At 41.6% G+C, this 21,011-nt stretch overlaps 1 protein-coding gene across 5 annotated transcripts in view; it reads right to left on the bottom strand.

Annotated features, from left to right (window-relative positions):
- Positions 1–1,140: 1,140 nt before the first annotated feature.
- The window catches only part of GAPVD1 (GTPase activating protein and VPS9 domains 1), a 70,149-nt gene continuing 50,278 nt past the window's right edge, over positions 1,141–21,011 (bottom strand). For 4 of the 5 annotated variants that reach the window (XM_029202523.1, XM_029202521.1, XM_029202524.1 and 1 more), the window contains 11 exons: positions 18,893–18,980; positions 17,825–17,905; positions 14,316–14,438; positions 12,749–12,878; positions 10,541–10,650; positions 9,698–9,857; positions 8,493–8,680; positions 7,799–8,012; positions 5,521–5,593; positions 4,052–4,249; positions 1,914–2,145 (listed from right to left, as the gene is read on the bottom strand). In XM_029202523.1, coding sequence (XP_029058356.1) covers positions 2,005–2,145; positions 4,052–4,249; positions 5,521–5,593; positions 7,799–8,012; positions 8,493–8,680; positions 9,698–9,857; positions 10,541–10,650; positions 12,749–12,878; positions 14,316–14,438; positions 17,825–17,905; positions 18,893–18,980 — 1,506 coding nt within the window. In that variant the 3' untranslated portion in view covers positions 1,914–2,004. Of the gene's footprint in view, positions 2,146–4,051; positions 4,250–5,520; positions 5,594–7,798; positions 8,013–8,492; positions 8,681–9,697; positions 9,858–10,540; positions 10,651–12,748; positions 12,879–14,315; positions 14,439–17,824; positions 17,906–18,892; positions 18,981–21,011 lie in introns of all 5 variants that reach the window. The other variant, XM_029202520.1, reaches the window with a different exon arrangement.

The raw sequence follows: 21,011 nt of genomic DNA, 5'->3' as shown, positions 1-21,011 counted from the left end.
AATACAAACCCACCACCCCAAACTCACCACCTTCTCTGCCACAGAAAAGAGCCCTGTGCAATGTCCACATCTTCACATTTATTTCCACAGTGACAACATGGACTAGATTTAGTAACCATCATGGGGGAGAGAAATCTCTCATTGACCTATGAGTTAAATCCCAAAACAATGAATTTCAACTATTCCAAGTCTTCTATTGACTTAACATTTATTGAATCAAATGCTAAACTCCCCCTAGGCCTTAGAAATAGTGATAGACAGTTTGTCAAGTATTTATGATGGGATTTGACTTCTAAGACCTAGACAAGCTTGACAGTTACAGCCCATGAAGCACATGACTCAACACAGATTTCTTGATCCAACATTCACAGGACATTTTTTTAGTACTACTTTAATTTTGATCTCCCCCTAAAAGGCAGAAACCACATCCTACACTCCTATGCAACTTGTTATCTCGGCATTTTAGAATAAAGGAACACGAAGAGGTCGAGGCATAAAGAAAACCCAGCTTCTCTAGGAACAATGGAGCACACAGTTCCTGGAGAGAGGGAGGAGACAGCCTCTGTACCCATCTGCTCAAGGCTGTTGGCCACAGTTCCCTTAAAAATGCCTGGAAATGCTGCCAGCAACAAGAGACTCAAAGTAGGGGACCAAGTTTTATAAAAGAAGCTAAACATGTTTAGGAAACATAAAAAGTGTAACCAGTCAGTGATGACCTATGTGCTTGAAGCTTTGGTGGGCTTCCTTGGCCAGTTTCTCAGACACCAAAACCCATTCCTGATTAATTATCAACATACAATCAAACCAAAATACAGAAACACATACTTTTGTTCAGAAGAGGGAAACAAAGGCACAGAAACCTGCCAAAATAGATTCTTTTTCCCATAAGAATAGTATGGTTGATTAAAATAGTTTATCACTAGTAAAACTTGTATCACTAGAGCGGACAATACAAATTAGTTTTTAATAAAATGACATTCACTGAATTCCTGGTATGTGCATTCAATGTGAATCATCATCAAAAATATATTACAGTTAAAGGTTTGTAAGGAGTTCTGTTTGGGGTTTCTACACTATATTTAGCATTTCAGATGAGAAGTACCACAAGAACGTATTAGATATCTACTGTTCCTTTGTATGTAATGTATGGCAATTAAAGAGTCTATCTCCTACTGCGGGCTCAAAGACATCCATGGTGAGAAATGTCTAAGTGACGTACTCAGTGATTCCTATACCCTTCATCAAAGGCAGCCCTGTGCATCAAATTCCACACCTAGAAAGTTCAATAAACTGTATTACACTTTAATAAATACTTCTGTGCATTTGTTCGCCTTTTGCTTTTAAGCTCAGCTTAAATTTTGTCAAGGAAACCATTTCACAAGAGGGTACATGACAACCTACTATCAGCAATATTCCTTGTTTATTAGAATCTGAAGATGTCCATATTACATCAAATATAAATATATATTATATTTACATTTACTTCTTAGCTTTTCAATTTAGGTGAGTATATTTATAGATAATGCCGCTAATGTCACCACTATTATGATCCTCAGTGCAACTGGTATTTTCCTTCCATTAGATGCATATAAGATTAGACAGCACCTTAAAAGAGGTGTACTATTCTCTCTCTCTCTTTTTTTTTTTAATGAAAAGAAACAATGGGTATCCATAAACGGAAATCTAGGAATTTTCTAGGAGATTCTGTTTTGTTTTTCAGTATTTCAAAATACCTGAAAAATGTGGTCCCTTTTTGCAGTACTAGTCTCTACTTGGGGACAAGAAATTAATGAAATATGCAACTCAGAAAGGAAAAGAGCCCAAAGAAAAGAGAACCTGCTTGTTAGCTCATTAATCTGTTTAGTAAAGATCTGTTTTAAAAGGTCTCAACACTGTACAATATTATACAAAAACAATCTTCAGCCTTCAAAGCAGCTGGTACATTTTCTAAGAGATCCGTGTGCCCCCCTAACAGTCTGCTGCCTTGGTGGGCCTTGGTCTTGGTTACTTTCGGTCATCGATAGTCTTAATGAATTCCACTGCTGCTGTGAACTGCATCCACCAATAAGACTCCTCTCCAGACAGACAGCTGGCATAAAAGCTACTGATGTACTGAACAGTGGACAGCAAACAGGGTGGATTTGCCTAGAGAAGTGAAAAATAAAAGAGTCAATTACTCAGCTGTATAGCTCTGCAAATATAATTTACAGTAACATCTTCAAATGTTTTTCTGTGGAGAGAGATACTAGTCTTTTTTCCATGTTTCCACTGCAGGGGGCACATGTTCGATCCCTGGTTAGGGAACTAAGATCCCACATCCCACATGCTGCAAAAAAAAGAAAAAGAGAGAGAGATACCAGTCTTTTTGAAAATAATCCCCCAAATCCTTTCTGGAACTAATCTGTAAACCCTAGCTACTATGAGTAGCAACAGTACTGGAAAGGCTACTCAGGTTCTAATCCTAGCTGAACTATCCAGAGCTTTCTATCCTAACAAAGCACTTGACCTCCCTGGTCCTTAAAGAGGCTGAACTAATCCCAGTGGATTTACTCAACATCCCAGGATTTCAGAATGTTAGATAAGGAAAGAAATGCTGTAGGCAAATTGAGTTATATCTGGTTAGTTAAGTCCAGCTAGAATCAGCTGCGGGGGGGGGACGGACTAAAAAAGAGAGTATGTCCTCTGCTGCAAGAGATAACACAGAACATTTCCTGCTTTTTCACCTTCATGTGGAGAGAAAGGACAGGTGTATTAAGTTAGGAGGACAGGCTAAGCCCTGCTCCTTCAAAGGAGCTTAAACTGGCTCTGCCTAGAGACTAAACACATCACCTGTGGAAGAGAGCGGAGCAATGGGCAACAGGAAAAGTTATGAAGGCTGATCACACATTGATCCTACAGGTTCTGACTCTGAGATAGAGTTCAGGTTGCAGAAATACTGCAAACATTAAGAATTAGTAAGCTATATGTCAAACATACTTTAGACAGCAACAGAGGGCCGAGCTGACTGGAACACATGGGTGATGCAGTTATTTGGTGGTGTGTGCACCCAAACCATATGGTTCCCCACCCCCCGACCAAAATGTTCAAAATAAACCGTTTAAATGATGCAACTTTAAAGTCAAAAAAAGAAAAGAAATGTCAGTACTTTTAAAAATAATATGGTAGGGCTTCCCTGGTGGCGCAGTGGTTGAGAGTCCGCCTGCCAATGCAGGGGACACAGGTTCGTGCCCCGGTCTGGGAAGATCCCACATGCCGCGGAGCGGCTGGGCCCGTGAGCCATGGCCGCTGAGGCTGCGCATCCGGAGCCTGTGCTCCGCAACAGGAGAGGCCACAACAGTGAGAAGCCCGCGTACCACAAAAAAAAAAAAAAAGGTACAATTACAAAATATGAGGCTAAAAGAGGAGAAAGATGATTAGTAAATGTAGTAGTTTAAGAATTCAATGAGAAAGAAGATGGTAAAAACATGATAAGGGCTTCCCTGGTGGCGCAGTGGTTAAGAATCTGCTTGCCAATGCAGGGAACACGGGCTCGAGCCCTGGTCCGGGAAGATCCCACATGCCTTGGAGCAACTAAGCCTGCACGCCTATAGCCCGTGCTCCGCAACAAGAGAAGCCACCGCAATGAGAAGCCCGCGCACCGCAACGAAGAGTAGCCCCCACTCGACACAACTAGAGAAAGCCCACGTGCAGCAACGAAAACCCAACGCAGCCAAAAACAAATAAATAAATTTACTTAAAAAAACAAACATGATAAAAAGAACTTGCCCTCATTCATTCTTTCGTTCAGTAATTATCTACTGAGTTCCAACCAAGACCTTCAGGCACTGCTTTAAAAGCTGAAAATGTTCTAGCAATCTAGTCCTCCCCTCCTTTCTTTTGAAAATCCTAACTTCTGGACAGAACAAAACTTGACATTAGATACTTCCTTTCTGGGTAACACAGAGCTTGAAACTTGTAAAAGAGCCAAAGTCTCTAACATCTGGTGACATCTGCACCACCTGACTCAGGACACCAAATAAACTATTCTCACTAACAGTAGTGAGGGACCCACCTTTATCAACACAAAAACCAAAACAGGGACGAAGTCATCTGCTCCTGGGACGGAGTCCTCGTTGGCCAGGCTCAGGAGGTTCATGATCGTGGAGCACATTCTCAGGATGCACTGCACTTTGTCCCGGGGCGTCTTGTAAGCACTTATTGTCCTGATTTCTGACTGTGCAGATGGCCACGGTGCCTCCCGAAGATAAACCTAAGTGAGACAACACAGAGACAGTTAGACAGATCTTGGATCAAATGGCAACTACGTGCAGCGAACAGAGCGACCTCCACATCAGGAGGCCGAAGGGTAAGGCTGTTGCCTTTCCCTTTTTCCAGTAAAACCAAATCGCGATTCCTCCCCGTCCTCCCGCTTAGGAGTGAAGCTTAACTTTTAAACTTTTAAATTATTTGCTTTGCATTTTAAGATAAAACCACCCAGGGGAATTCCCTGGCAGTCCATTGGTTAGGACTCTTTGCTCTCACTGCCACGGGCCTGGGTTTGATCCCTGGTTGGGGAACTAAGATCCCGCAAGTCCCGGGCGTGGCCCCCCACAAAAAAACCACCCAGATATATATTAATAGAGGCATATGATAACACAGAACCTAGAACTCATAAAATTTCAAACATTTATCTTTCTTAAAGAGCTAGAATGGAACTTATCTCTGTATTGTAGCTGATTCCAAAAGCACAAACAAGCTACTTTTAAGATACTTTAAAAATTAATATGTACCTTTGTTGCAGTAGTTCTAGAAATCGAAGACAATTAAAAATTTTATGCCAATTTATGTTTGGATTTTATTATTATTATTTTTTGGCCACGCCATGCGGCATGCAGGATTTTAGTTTCCTGATCAGGGATGAACCCGTGCCCCCTGCATTGGGAGCACAGAGTCTTAACCACTGGACTGCCAGGGAAGTCCCCTTCATGTTTGGATTTTAATAAAACAACCAGAAAACTCGTATACCTAAAACGTTCCTATTTTCAGATTTTGTAAGAGTTGTATGACAGACAAAAATGCTAATATCAATAACTAAAAGGTAATTTTGAGGTCACATTCAGATTCAATTCCCTCTCCTGGACAGTAGTTTTCACACTCTTTGAAGTACCACCGGATCCCTTCTTCATATGGGACTTTCCTGCAGAAACGTGACTATAAAAGCATCAGTGCAGAGCACTGCTGCGCCAGGAGGAGCAGAGCTATGGACAGGAAGACCCGCCTGCAGGGGCTGGCGTCAGGGCAGGGGCTCCTCCATGCTGGCCCTCCCTCCTCTCCACTACTAAGGTCCCTTCCCATGCCAGGGAATTTTAATCCGTGGAAGGACCTTTGAGAACTTTACAGTTAGACCAAACTGCATCTAGTGCAAGCAGTGTTGTACAACTTATTACATTCTGCTTCCTTGAAAAACTGGTAACATGCACATGGTATACCAAGCAATTTTTAATTAAATAATACCACCCACACTATATAAACCTGTATTACCTCTGGTATCTGAAGAGCTCTGTGATTTGCAGTCACTACTTTAGACAATCTCTGAATATGTTCATGAAGAACTCTGAAAACCCCAAAAAATACATAAGTAAATATATATTTCAGAAAATAAGGTACACCGATAGTCATAATTGATGTTTTTCAAAACATTTAAAATGTTTTAAACTTACTTCTAGATACAGATTACAAATACAGTTGAGACTATCTCTTAGCTGTAAGTACTCTGTCTTGTCAAAAAAAAAATCTCCTATTTAGGATCTGCTTAGAAATGCTGAGTGAGCCAAGGGGATGCAGGGAGAAGAGTAGAGAAGCCCTCCTTTCCTGGACTAGGACAGCATTCCAAGGGAGAAAGCAGAGGATCCCTTAGCCTAGAAGCTAATTGGACAACTAACTGGTAAATAGGCCAAGAGGAAGTAGAGGGATCAGGGGTCAGAAACCAAAGATCAGAGATGCTTAGACAAGGGACTATGAGGACACTCCACCTCTCATTTCAGAGATGACAATAACTAGGCTTAAAAAGGAGAAGGGGGCTTCCCTGGTTGTGCAGTGGTTGGGAGTCCGCCTGCCGATGCGGGGGATGCGGGTTCGTGCCCCGGTCCGGGAGGATCCCACGTGCCGCGGGGCGGCTGGGCCCGTGAGCCATGGCCGCTGAGCCTGTGTGACCAGAGCCTGTGCTCCGCGGCGGGAGAGGCCCGCGTACCGCAAAAAAAAAAAAAAAAAGGAGAAGGATTTGCCTAAGGCCACACAGTGGTTAGGAGGGAGCAGAGACTAAACCCAGCTTTCCTGACTTCGAGTGTTCTTTCCAGAACACAGGATTAACTCTCCACTCTACAAACCCACAGAAACACCACGGAAGGGAGGGTAGGAAGAACCTGCTTCAAAGGTGCTCTTTTCAGTAAGTACAGTTTGAATGTCCCCATTCCTCATCCCACTGTGGAAGCCAAAAACTGGTGCTCTGGAAAGAAAACAGGGCCCATTTGGCAAATTCCACACAGAAACTTGGGGAGGGGTAAAAAGCCTCTGAGACTATGAACAAGCGAGAGAGGCAGGTTGGAATAAGCCTAACCCACCCACAGGAAAGTGAACTTTCTCAAATGTACATACAATATTGTAAAATTTCCATGAAAAAAAAAATCTTATGGAAACAACCAATGCCCCACCCTATTACATGGGCCCTTGAGAGTCGCCCACAGAGAGAGCCCATGTCACTGCTCGGGGCACGGTGGCCATCTCAACATGCTTGGGGCAGAAACAGCATCGTAAAGCAGTGGTCAAGAAAATGCAGAAGAGGAAAAAAAAAAAGCTAAGTCATCCATAGCCTCATTACCCCAAAATAACCACTGTTATCATTCCAGATTTTTTTTCAAGATTAATTTTTTTAGGTTTACTTTTAAGAATAGGCTTTATTGAGATATAATTCATATACCATACAATTCCAGATATTTTGATTTTCAAATATATAACTTTTCATTCCAAACAAACAATAAGTATATATTATAATAGAAGTCACGCACTGTGCTGGATGCCCTGATGGAGTGATGAATAAAAGCACTATGCTGCTGCTCTCACAGAGGGAACAATCCAGTGGGGGATACAGGCATTCATCAATCGATCACACAAACCAGTGGCCAGGAACAGGGGCGATTCTGCCCCCAAGGGACATCTGGCAATGTCTGGAGACACCCTTGGTTCTCACACGTGGCAGGGTGCTACTGGCCTGTAGCATGTAGAGGCCAGGGATGCTGATAAATGTCCTACAATGCACAGGACAGCCTCCCACTCCAAAGAATTATCTGGCCCAAAATGTCAGTAGTGCCAGCTTGAGAAACCATGCCTCCAACAAATGTAAAACCGCAACTGTGGCAAGTGCTAAAGGAAGGTATTCAGGCCTGAGGGAGGGCTGACAGGGCATTTAACCTAGTCAGAAAGGCCAGGAAACGTTTCCCCGAGGAAGTGATGTCTGAGTGAAGATCTGAAGGATAAGAGTAGGTAGAAGAAAGAAGGGAAGAACAGCTGAGACACAGTAAACAGCAGTGCCTTCCACAAAGGCCGTACCAATTTATACACCCTCCAGCCTGATTCCCCACATCTCTGAAAACAGAGTATTTTCATTCTTTCTGATAACTCTGATGGGTGAAAAAAGGTAACATGTATTTTTTCCTTCACCACTCAGACACTAAGTCTCACGTGCAGCTTGTCTAAAATAAGGGGGTTGGCTGGTATATTCCTACTTAGTCCAACACAGGCCGCTACGCTTAGAAGCACTCACTGGTCACGGAGTATGTCCCCGTCCTGATTAGGGTAGAAGGCAAGTTTGAAGATCCGATTCATCACACTTCGCTCAATGGCGAGCTGGGCATCCTGAAGCTGCTCCTCACTCGCGTTCTGCCATATGACATCCTGGGCCATGGCACCATAAAGGAACTGCAGGAAATCTTCCACCTGAGCAGTTTTATCATCAGCTGCCGTGAGTTTCTGAAAGTCTCCAAATGCAAAATAATAATTTTTAAAATACAGTATTTGAATAATTTCAAATAGGAAATTATTAGAATTCTTTTTTTTTTTTGCGGTACGCGGGCCTCTCACTGCTGTGGCCTCTCCCGTTGCGGAGCACAGGCTCCGGACGCGCAGGCTCAGCGGCCATGGCTCACGGGCCCAGCCGCTCCGCGGCATGTGGGATCCTCCCGGACCGGGGCACGAACCCGTGTCCCCTGCATCGGCAGGTGGACTCTCAACCACTGCGCCACCAGGGAAGCCCTCTCCCAACTTTTTAATAAACTATAGATATTCAATCCAGGATAAACATGGAATTTACTGGTTTGACATCAAGGTTTAATAACTAAGAAATAATTGCTAATTCAAGGAACTTCTCTTAGACAGGTAGGTACTCAAAAAAAGCAGCAAAAGAAAAATTCCCAAATCTTCCCAATAACATACAGCTTAACCTAAAGGTCTCTAGTTACCTTGAATGAATTCCCTGATCTTCTTTTCTTTGCTCTCAAGCAGCAACCTCACACAGACAGTGGTGAAGTATCGATTGGCCACCTCTTTGTCCCGCAAAACCCTTTGCAGTAGCCTCTCCAGGTGAGCCTGCGTGGTCTGCAGTCCTTGTCGACAACGAGTGAGGTAAGCAATATAGGGGGCCCTTTTCCTAAAAGGAAATATGCTCTGCAGGACATCAGACATACACAGTGCACACTTTCTTCGGAGACTAAGAGTCCTGATTTTTCCTTAAATGAAAAAACTACTCCGAAGACTTTGGTTTTACAAATTAGCATGTCAGGCTGCAGACAACCATCCTGAGGACTAATTATGCTCCAGATCAAGAAACAGAACCAGATGCAAGGATGTAATGTACAGCACAGGGAACAGAACCAATGTTTTATAACAACTTTAAATGGAGTATAATCGGTAAAAAAAAAAAAGCGAATCACTATGTTGTACACCTGAAACTAATATAACATTGTAAATCAATTAAAAAAAAAGAAAGAAACAGAACTCTTCTGCATGTGTGTCAAGAACATCATCTACTGGGCTGAACACTTAGCCCCTTAATTCCCTAAACATCGCTAAGTCCCTTTGCATCGTTGGTCTGCTATTTTGGAGCAGTCTCCATGCTGGTAGAACCTCATACTTAACAGGAAGTTGACTGCTACAATGACTAAAATGACAACAAAATACAGATTAATATACTGCTAGATCATTAAACATACCACTTGCTTATAGTCTAAACGTAGCAATCATTAGAGCACCCATTCCCTAAGTCTCTTTACTTCCTAAGCTTCTCAACTACATTTTAATGTCAGCAAGGGACTGGCAACAGACAAAGGGTAGTGATTCCAAGACTTACACCTGCTTCCCTGGTCCAAGGATGCAGTCTTTTCTATCCCTCTAAAAAAGGGAAATGATATCCTAGTTATCCTGGTGTCCCCTCCGCTAAAGGTGGGGCAAAGCTGAAGTAAACTGCACTCTGTGTTAGGAAGAGATGCTCATTTATAACTACATTTCCAGACTAAATAGCCAAATGCATTCCTTGGAAATCTACATCCAGGTAAACATAGCCAAGCACTTTGTGGTGAGCCTAGATTCATTTCTGAAATAAGGACTGAGAAGAAAATACCTGCAGCTGAAAAGAGGTGTATAAGTGAAACATGTGGGGTATAATTACCTATAGTCCTCAGCGATAGAAGCCAGTAGTTTCCTACAAGTCCTGTTATCAAAGCGGCACACACAACGCATTGTTTCTTGAAGTTGAGCCATTAAGTTTTTATCTTGTAAATTAATTGCTTCAGCTATTTGAACTTTTAGGAAGCAGACAATTTCATTGTCTAAATAAAAAAATAAAAATTCTGTTATTGTTGAGAATTTCCACAGGCTTTTCATAAGCTGAAGGTCATCCCTCAGCCTTTGGGATGTCAATTACGCTTGTATCAGTAGAACTAAGCAGTATCAATCAGAGAACATTTTAATGAGCCATCAATAATCAAAGTGCCCTTAACTGATAGCTAATATAAATGTATTACATTGAACTGTACAGAACTGCTGTAGAGTTTATTTTTTTATTTTTAATAAATTTATTATTTTATTTATTTATTTTTGGCTATGTTGGGTCTTCGTTGCTGCGTGCGGGCTCTCTCTAGTTGTGGTGAGCGGGGGCTACTCTTCATTGCGGTGCTAGGGCTTCTCATTGTGGTGGCTTCTCTTGTTGCGGAGCATGGACTCTAGGTGCGTGGGCTTCAGTAGTTGTGGCTCACGGACTCAGTAGTTGTGGCTCGTGGGCTCTAGAGCACAGGCTCAGTAGTTGTGGCACACGGGCTTAGTTGCTCCGCGGCATGAGGGATCTTCCCGGACCAGGGCTTGAACCCGTGTCCCCTGCACTGGCAGGTGGATTCCTAACCACTGTGCCACCAGGGAAGCCCTGCTGTATAGTTTAAATACAGTTGAATACTGGCAATTCATATGGTTCAACGTATAAATATAGGAAAAAATAAGCTATCAGGCAGCAACTTACCTTCTGGGTCTGTATGGTCTGGTAAACCATTCCTTGTTGAATGGGTTAGCACTGGGAAAGCAACAGAATCCGCAGAACAAAGAGCGAGCCTCAGTTTCTTTTTTGCATCTCTGAAGAATGAGTTGAAGATACATTAATTTCTTTGTTCACATATGGTCATATTTTATGAACTATTATCATATTTACTATACAAATCAATAGGCTACCACGTCAGGACTCAAATGTTTCAAGTGGTCATAAATAAAAGATAATTTTCAACTTACTGACACCTCACTTAAGGAGTGGGCTTTCTAGTTACCTGAGAAGCAAGGCTGCAAAAGTGCTCTGGGCAAGGACCATTCGGTAAAGTCACCAGAATCAAACAAATCCTTTTTGACCTTCTAACATACGCTGAGTTCTATGCTAAGCACTACGAGGACAGTCAAGGCTGGATTACGCCCAGGCTGGGAGGGAGTCAGCAGAAGTCATCAGATCCATCTCACCACCCACATTTAGGAAGCCTTCTACCACATCTCTTGAGGAATGTTGATCCTGCCACAAGACAAGCTGACCCCCGACAAGAAGCCCTTTCTGTTGCCTTGCTGCTTGAAACTCTGTGTTGAGCCAAAACCTGCTTCTTTTCAACTTCCGCCACTGAACCACCTGCCACCACCAGGCAGAGCACCCTTCAGTAAGGCGTCACCCTCCACAGCAGGGCAGCCCTTCATACTGGGAGGGGAATGTAGGGCGTGGACCAGAGCTTCTTCAAAGCGTCCAAGGCTGCCATCCAAAAAAAGGAGTCAAAACATCTCCGAGAACAAGCCAGAGTTTGCTCCTCCTGCAGGATTATCACTTGTCCACCTCATCTGACTAGTTCTGAGTCCTTCCTTATTGGTTTGCTTCCTCTAAAACGAGTAACTTACAAATCAACCCAAACAAATGTAATATTTGCCTACTTTGCAGAGACTCCGAATCTATATAACAGTAAAGTCATGGCTGGAAAATAAAAATTTAAATCTTTAAAAATTGTGAATCACTGTGTTGTACCCCTGAAACTTATATAATATTATATATCAACTATATCTCAATAAAAGTAAATAAATAAAATAAAATGATATGCTGCTTAGAGTCTGCTTTAAATTAATTGGGGGAGGAGGTAAACATGAAGCAACATGGGCCACGTATTAGTAACTGTTAACAAAGTCTGGGTGACAGGCACATCACTGGACTCTTCCGTTTCTGTACATACTTGAATATTTCTAAAATAAAAAGTTTAAAAACAGAGAAAGAAAGACAGAGGCAAGGTCACAGATAAAAACAGAGAGATGGATGGATGATTAGTGCTTTAAAAGTGATAATCCGTGTCTGGAAAAACACCGGTTCCCTGTGAAACGAAAGCAAATTCTTCAGGTTCCTAAAGTCATTTTCTTTCTCAAGCCCTGTTAGAAATGGAGAGACCTGCACAGGTAATGAGGAGAATGCCAAACTGGGAGGCTTACTGGGGACAGTGGGTCATTCAACAACTCTGCAGCGGACCCTCCTTCTACTTCAGTCCTGCCCTAGCACCTCTCACACACAGAGCTGGGAATTCTGCACAGGCACAGGCACTGTCACGGTTCCATTTAAATTACTCATGTGGGGCTTCCCTGGCGGCACAGCGGTTAAGAATCCGCCAGCCAATGCAGGAGACACGGGTTCAAGCCCTGGTCCGGAAAGATCCCACATGCTGTGGAGCAACTAAGCCCACGTGCCACAACTACTGAGCCTGCACTCTAGAGCCCTCGAGCCACAACTACTGAAGCCCACATGCCACAACTACTTGAAGCCCGTGAGCCTAGAGCCCGTGCTCCGCAACAAGAGAAGCCACCGCAATGAGAAGCCCGCGCACCGCAACGAAGAGTAGCCCCCGCTCGCCGTAACTAGAGAAAGCACACGCGCAGCAACAAAGACCCAACGCAGCCATAAATAAATAAATAAATAAAATAAATTACTTATGTGGCCCCTGTGAGCATATGAGGTTTTCTTGTTTTTGTTTTCAATCCCTGAATTAAAGCCTTTGATGTATGACATCCACAAGGGAAGCAAAGTCTTCTCAGTGAATAGTATTTCATTCTTACCTCTCTGCTTTACACACTTATTAAGTGCCTCAATGAAACACCTGACTTGAAGTGACTGCAATGGTGATGAAAAGCTCAAACCCAAAGGTCCTAAATCCTATAAAAGAAATACCTGTAAGAGAAAGCTGAATCCTGAGGGTGGGCGGCTTGGCTCGCGGAATCTGGGAGATCGTCAGCTGAGATGTTTTGCAGGGTTTCGTCACGAGGCAAATCGTGCGCACTTTCACCGTCACCCATAACTTCTAAACAAAACCCAGCCCCCCAAAAGGATAAGCAGGTTAATCTGGAACATTCTGGCACTGGTAGGTATTCAGAACAACTCAACCATAAATTAACTTGTGCCTTCCAACAAGAGTTCTTTGAAAGAAAAAGGAAAAAGGAACTTCAAACACTTAACTAAATTATTGATAGCAATGATAATATATCAAGAGAGCAGTTGTTGAAAATAGTTTTACTTCTTATCTGAATCCTAATCTAAAACAATGAAAGTCTTTATTAACTTAATAAGGATAATACTCTGTAATCACGATCACTGAACCACAGAGCTAAAAGGGGCCTCAAAAATCATTTCAGGGCTTCCCTGGTGGCGCAGTGGTTGAGAGCCTGCCTGCCGATGCGGGGGACACGGGTTCGTGCCCCGGTCTGGGAGGATCCCACATGTCGTGGAGCGGCTGGGCCCGTGAGCCGTGGCTGCTAAGCCTACGCATCCGGAGCCTGTGCTCCGCAACGGGAGAGGCCACAACAGTGAGAGGCCCGCGTACCGCAAAAAAAAAAAAAAAAAAAAAATCATTTCACGTAACACCCTCATTTTACAGACATGGAATCCTGCCCAGTCAGAAAACAGCTGGCTGTGAACCCCTTGGCCAGGCTGCACTGAGGTCTCTGGTCCTCATTACCAGGGCTGCTCCCACTGCCTGAGAATGAGCTGGGTACGAACTCACAAATGCAGCCAGGACAGACCTGTGGTTCCCACAGTTGTTTTTATGTTTTTAATGAATCAATTTAGTTAATACATGCATGTATAAAATCAAAAGAAATAAAAGTTCCTTAGTGTAATAAAGATACTGTGTCTACGTAGAAAAAATATCTTTATTCTTAGGAGATAGTTTCAAATGCCTCAGGAAAAAAAAATATAGAAAATGTGGCAAAATGTCAACAATTGCTAAGTCTAGGTAGATGGAATATAGACCTTCACTGTACTATTCCTTCAACTTCTTTGTTATTTTAAAACTTTTCAAAGACAAAAAAAAGGTGTAGGATGGGACTTCCCTGGTCGTCCGGTGGGTAAGACTCCGGGAGGCCAGATTCGATCCCTGGTTGGGGAATTGGATCCCGCATGCTGCAACTAAGAGACCGTATGCCACAACTAAGAAGTCCACGTGCTGCAACAAAGATCCCTTGTGCCGCGACTAAGACCCGGCACAACCAAAATAAATATAAATTTTTAAAAAAATGTAGGAAGTTCTCCTCTCAGGCTCCCTATGAGTCCTGCCCTGAGTCAACTCACGTTATCAGTTTATCAGAGATTCTTCCAGAGATACTCTAATTTATCTTGGGAATTGTACCATATTTTTCTGACAACTCTTCAAAAGTAGCTATTACAAGGTTACTTTTAATTCAGACCACCTTTATCACTGTGATACGAAGGTTACTATTCCATTCTTTATCATGATTATCACCTGCACTTTCGTAGTTTGCCAGTGCTCCTTCACTGGGACTGGTTCGTTTAATGGCATTCCTGTATTTGTCCAGAATATCCTCAGCAGCCTGAGTTTGTGCACTGAGTCTAGGGCTCGGGTCATCTGAAGGGGAAAGGAGAGGGAGAGAATTAGCTCCCCTTGGTTTGCACCCACTCTGATGTTAGTACGACACCAGTAGCATAATCCCAAAGGCGGATTAGGAGGTAAGACTTAAAAAGAGCACATATCTCAATGTTATAAGAGGCACCATGCAGCTGCCTACTCGTCCCATTTCTAGGTCTGAGAGCCTTGCCAAAGCACGAAATTGGGAGGATTACTCCACTTTCTCATCATCGTCAGAATTCTGCATGACAGTGTCAAAAAGTTCAGTGCAGACTGAATGGATGATGGGTTTCTAAAGTGTTTACACTCAAATCACTGTTATTATCAATTCATGCTACCAGAACTTCCAACACTGCACTTTTATATACAGACTTCATTTATTCAGACATCTCTATGCTGAAGGAGGAAAAAAAGTACTCCAAATTCAAATTAAAGCCTTTTAAATAATACTTTTAAAATGTCTTCCTCCACTCTTCCTTCATGAATTTCTCTCACTACACCACATTTGGAAACTTCAGATATTCATATTCTATCTTACTAAATCTCACTATGACAGTACAGCTGCTGGATTTAGAGCACTCCTGTGCGTGCAATGGCGTCAGAGGCACTCCTAGAGAATCTAGACACTGTTGAAGAGTGCTGGAATTGTACCTGGGGTGCACAGAGAAAAAGTTTATAACAATCACAGGTGCAGCACTGGTTACTGACTGGCCCACTATCCGGTCAGCAAAATCAGCACATCAAAATGTTTTCTTGGAGTCAGATGGCAGAGTCACTAATTAACAGTTAACAAAGCAAAGAAGTGCTACAGATCTATGGGACAAAATATAGTTCCATAGTGAAATGCAAACTCCTGAGACAGATCTAGGCCAAGCAGGTAATGTCTACATTCTGGTAGAATCCCATTTGTTAAAAAGTCTTAAAACAGATAAAAATCACTAGAATTTATATATGTGTACGTGTTAATAGCAGCTAATATTAACAGCAGCTAACATTTATTGAGCATGTACCACGTGCCAGGAACTGTGCTAAACACCTTACATGAATGATCTCAATTAATCGTCGCAACAACCCTACATGGAGGTACTACTATCACCCCCATTTTTAAGAAGAAGAAATCAAGGTAGAAAGAGGTTAAGTAGTATGCTCATAGGCTCTTCTTTTGTTTCCATGAAAAAAATAGTGTTCATGTCTCCATAAAATTGTGGTAAACTGTAGGGAGAAACGATTTCCAAAATAATATAATCTTTCTGCTACAATGATGTTTGAATGCATGATAATAGAGTCCTAATAAAATCTGATCTTCTTCAAAATGTAAACTGATGAAACCTTTATCATTACAAAATCTTTTTTTGCTATTGGTTTTGAGTGCTGTTGAGGGCTCTAAAAACCGGTTAAACATAGTGAAAGCAATAACGTTGTTTGTAACTTTTATTTCTGTAACACCGTTCTTAAAAATTTTATCTGAGGACAATTAAAATAGACAAAAAATGCTATATATACAAAGCTGTGAACAGTATTTTCATAGTAAAAAAAAATGGATACAATTTAAATATCGAAAAGCAAGAGAATGTTCACACCGCAATAAAATAATGACAGATGATCTCAGAGCCAATAAAAATTATTAAAAAACCAACTATGTCAAGCAGAAATTGGGACAGGGTTTATGAAATAACATGTGGTAAAAGAATACAAAGTTACATACACACTCTGATTTCATCATGAAAAGCCACGTATAGATAAGGAAAGATTGGGAGAGAACATGAAAAAAAGAAAATTAAGGTGGCGAGATTATGGACAGACTGTTAAGAAATTCCCTCTCATAACATTAAAAAAAATTGACTTAATGATACTTTTCTTTGGGTCATTAATTAGGAGTGGGTAGAAATTTCTGCACCAGTAGGGAAGCTAAACTGCTTGAATCAAACACAAACAAAATGAAATATTTTATGGAAAAAAACTTATTCTACCTAGCTTACAGTTTAGGCACCAAGGACTAAGAAAAATGTATTGCCTAAAGACATGAGTAAAAAAATAATTTATAACTTCTCCAAAGTTATTAATTCAACATTTTGAAAACCTGAGATTTTATTAAGAGCATTCTACTCTGTGAATGGTGGTGGTGTTCTAAAGCCAGGAGCATGGTAAGAAAACATAAAAATCTTGCTGAAAGGATGCCTTTCCACTGCTTCTCAATAAGGCTGTAAGTCCCTAAAGAACAAGAGTCATGTGTGATTTGACTGAACACCTACCACACTTAGCACAGTGCCTGGCATGAGTCAGATGTTCAACAAGCATTTGTTGACTGAATGAGATAGGTTTGCCTGCTCTCAGCAGGGAACCTGGCCTGAAAGCACAGCTCCTGCCGTTTAAAACCCTTTATTCCAGGCAAGTCACCTCATCAAATAAACAGGGATGTACACTAGGACATGGAAACGTCTACATTTATTTTAGAACTAGACATGACAATAACTATGCACTGAAATGGGATTCTACCTGTACTACACTGAGCTCTTTGAGGAGGATGTTCTTTTGAAACCTATCCCATTTTTAAATAAAAGTCTTCATTTTACCTTAGTAGGATAACATAATTTAAAATCAAGACAAGAAAAAGAGAGGTGAGAAATTAATTTCCCTCTAGACGTTCTTCAGTCACTGGAGACAGTATACAGCTATCAAACTCAAGGTTGGGTCATCAACACTACCTCTCATAGTTTTTCCTTTTAGGGTGTTCATTCATAATATGCCAAAAAGAAGCTGCAAAAATACAAATGCTGAATGAGGTAAGAACCCAACCCCTAGTTGTATTTTCCTTGGGTCAGATGGCAATGTTAAAATGATTCAAGCTGTAAAAAACTGGTAAAGTTTATAAATTTACGAGATTGTTCGAACACTTATCACGAAAAAAGGAAATGATTAGGTAAAATAGAATTTCACAATGATCCTGAATAATCAAGAACTATAGATGGAAATAAATTTAGAATTCTACGATCAACGTTAAAGGAAACTATTCAGTCAATGATCCAAAGATATGGCATGCATAGCACTAAAACCATCACCACACTTTCCTAAAAGGCACTGTGTGTCATCATCCCACTGAAATGTCGGGTTGTAGGTAGGCCTAGAGGCTCAGGATCAGGGGCCTCATCATAAACGGAAGTTATGGTAATGAGGATGATGATGGTGGTGGCGGTCTACAGGAAGAGCGCACTGAGATTCACTGTGGCCGCCAACTGGAAACCACAGAGCTATGAAGAACATACTCCCCACTGTACACACACAGACACACTCTTCTAAGAAGGCAACGCTTATGGCACCCAAGAAAAAGTGTTATGAAATATGTGCTCTGGGAATGAAGGAGCCAGGAAGTCCATGGGTCTACAAACCTGTGAGTGTTGAGAATCTGTCAGGCCCCAGATCATCTTTGTCTTTTTCTTGTTTTTCTTTCTTTCTAAATGGTATAGGAGCTGGAAATTAAATAAAGTCAGTAGTGTGACATATAACATACTGCACTACTCGGAAGACAGCAGTCATTCTGGAGTTAACTGGTGTGCCAACATTTCTAAGTGGAAGGAAGGTGAAAAGTTTAAAAGCTAAGAAATCCCGAGTGTCAACTGATAATCATTCTTAAAATAGCATTGAAGGTGCTTAAAGAAGCTTCCAGAATCTGCTTTGGGGTCATCTGCCACAGGAAGAATGATTTAACAGGAATCTATTGGGACTGAATCAAAACCACTGCCTCTTAACCTCTGCTCAAAACACGACACATTCAAAGCTCTGAGCCTCAGTCTCTCCTCCTAAAGTGGGCTGAGTCTGGCGTGAAAGCGGTGCTCTGCGGCTCCTGAGCATCACAGAGCCGAGAAGAGGCCTTTGGAAGAAGCCCTTCCCTCTAATCCTGCATGATCTCTCCTTCCTGGAAGAGATGCTTTTGCCAACTCAAATTTCAATACCTACTGGTATGATGTCAGGCTATTCACAAGAAAAGCAAACAATTCTACACAACTGCATTCCAGAATAAACACTAATATTCAGGGTATTATCATTCTCAATGAACATAAACATAAGAAGCTTAAGTTTATTCCAGGAATGTAAAGGATAAAGTGTCAATGTTTGTTTACTAAAAGCATCCCTTTTTCCTGAAATAATTATTAGCAATACGTATGTCAAAAGTCCTGTATATTTAACTTCAATGGTATATGATATTTAAACAACCGTGACCTGCCTGCCTTTCATTTATGAAACCGCTGCCACTTCCTGTGAAGAACAGGAACTGTCACTTCCAAAGCTGTACCTTGGCATTCACCTGAGTGAAATCATTTTCCATACCCTCAAAACAGCAAGAAACTGAGGCCCCACAGGCCTCACGGAGGAGGTCAGATTTTGGCTCTCTGAAAGAGATTTTGGGGCTTTACTTCTCGTTGCTGATATCACATTCTGATATTTTATAAAATTACCTTTGGGCATGGCAGAAACAAAACGCTTTCTCCACCAAGGTCTGTTCCTGTCTGATTTCTCATCATCGCTATCTTTGCGTTCTTCAGTCTGTAGAAAAAGTTTGATGCTTTATTTGGAGTTGGACAGCAGGATAAATTAATATGAAAAGGATTTTAGTTAGTCTGTGAAATACAAAAACCACTAGTTTTTCTTCAAAGCAAAACTGTTCTTATTGTTGTACAGGCAACTTCTGGAACAGGGATGTATACCTTTCAAGCACCAGACTATGATGGATCACTTGAGGGTAGGCACTGTCGCATTACTGTCAGTAAACCAAAAGCTTAATACAGAGTCTAGCATAGAGTAGGCACTCAATAAATACTCATATGGGATGAATAAATGCAATGCACATAAAATCTAGAGGGGTAGTAGAGATGGTAGCAGTAATATTAATAATAAAACTATGTATGCACTGTGTGCCAAACACTGAATGTAAGGACATATATTATCTCATTTAAACTTCACAGTAGCCTTAAGAGATAAATACTGTTATTAAGCCCTTTTTATAGATGAGAAATATGAGGCTAAAGAAGGTTATCTCCTCATCTTCCCAAAGTTATACAGACTGTATGGGGCACAGCCAGGACTCAAACCTAGACCTGACCAACTTCAAAGTTCATGTTTTGATCACCAATTATAATGAGTTATTATTAAGACACATGTCAAAAGGCAGAACTGTAATTCCTGTACTAACCTATCATGTGACTTTAGAGAAATCATTTTATTTCTGTTTTTTCATCTACAAAACTGGAACTAAAAATACCTTCTCTAAGGGCATCCATGTGAATGGGATATCAGAACCTAAGCAGAGGAATGGCATCCAGGGAGGGTTTAGCGGTGGGGACGGGATATTGATTACATACAGGGGGACTGATCAAATGAGTACATACATGAAGAATATTGAAAGCAGTTTTCTCACTGCTGGAGAAGGGAACTGCAAATATGGAATGGAAGGAAGATGAAATGAATTCTATTGTTTTTAGACTGGAAATGGTTCTATACATATAAAGAGAAAGATACAGAAATAAATACACATGTTAATGTGCATGTACACACACACACTCTCTCTCTCCCTAGCTCTGTCAACTGAGAGGTCCTGGGAGCAGCTACACCCCTACAGCAAAGAGCACACCTAACAGCCAGATCCTGATTTCTAAAAACCATTTTCTACTAAAAGGAACAAGGGCTCCTTGGAGAAATGGCTGATTCCAGGACTAAAGCAGACACAATACAAGCTTATAACGTTTTGTTCCAGAAAGCAGAGAGATACTCAAAGAAAGATACCCAAATGTCAAAAGAACACAGGAGCCAGCTTGAAGGGGTGACCATTGGCCAAATCAGGGACAACTGGGCTTCAAAATAAATGGCCGTAACAAACCCATTGACTAAAAATAGAAAATCATGAGACCATAGATATGATTAATAAGTGGATAAATTTAAAATTTGAGAAAGAACAGGATATTTACATATTTTCAACGGCCTCTCTCCTCCCAGAAATACTTATTAATTACAAAGGGGAAAAGAGTAACTTACAGTAGTGAAGCCTGGCAGACAACACCTTCATCAAATGATCCAAGTGAACACCAGAGTAGTGGGACAAATTTAAATTGTGTGCTACCTGGTAGCATGCAGTGAAATGAACACAGTGTCACTTTAGTGATATTCCTGCCTAAGATGAATAACCTGAATCTAATCATGAGAAAATACCAAGCAGACCCAAATTGAGGGACACTCTAGAAAATAACGCCTGTAACTTTCAAGACTATAGGGACTTCCCTGGTGGCGCAGTGGTTAAGAATCCGCCTACCAATGCAGGGGACACGGGTTCGAGCCCTGGTCCGGGAAGATCCCACATGCCGCAGAGCAACTAAGCCCGTGCACCACAACGACTGAGCCCGCATGCTGCAACTACTGAAGCCTGCGCACCTAGAGCCCGTGCTCTGCGACAAGAGAAGCCACCACAATGAGAAGCCCGTGCACCACAACCAAGACTAGCCCCCACTCACTGCAACTAGAGAAAGCCCGCACACAGCAACGAAGACCCAATGCAGCCATAAATAAATAAATAAATAAAATTTT

This window comes from Monodon monoceros, unplaced genomic scaffold (genome assembly GCF_005190385.1).
Source record: "Monodon monoceros isolate NGI ecotype Baffin Bay Population unplaced genomic scaffold, NGI_Narwhal_1 Super_Scaffold_5, whole genome shotgun sequence".
Lineage (NCBI taxonomy): Eukaryota > Metazoa > Chordata > Mammalia > Artiodactyla > Monodontidae > Monodon > Monodon monoceros.
The sequence above is the reverse complement of the archived record's forward strand: the minus strand, read 5'-3'. Positions and strand labels throughout refer to the sequence as shown.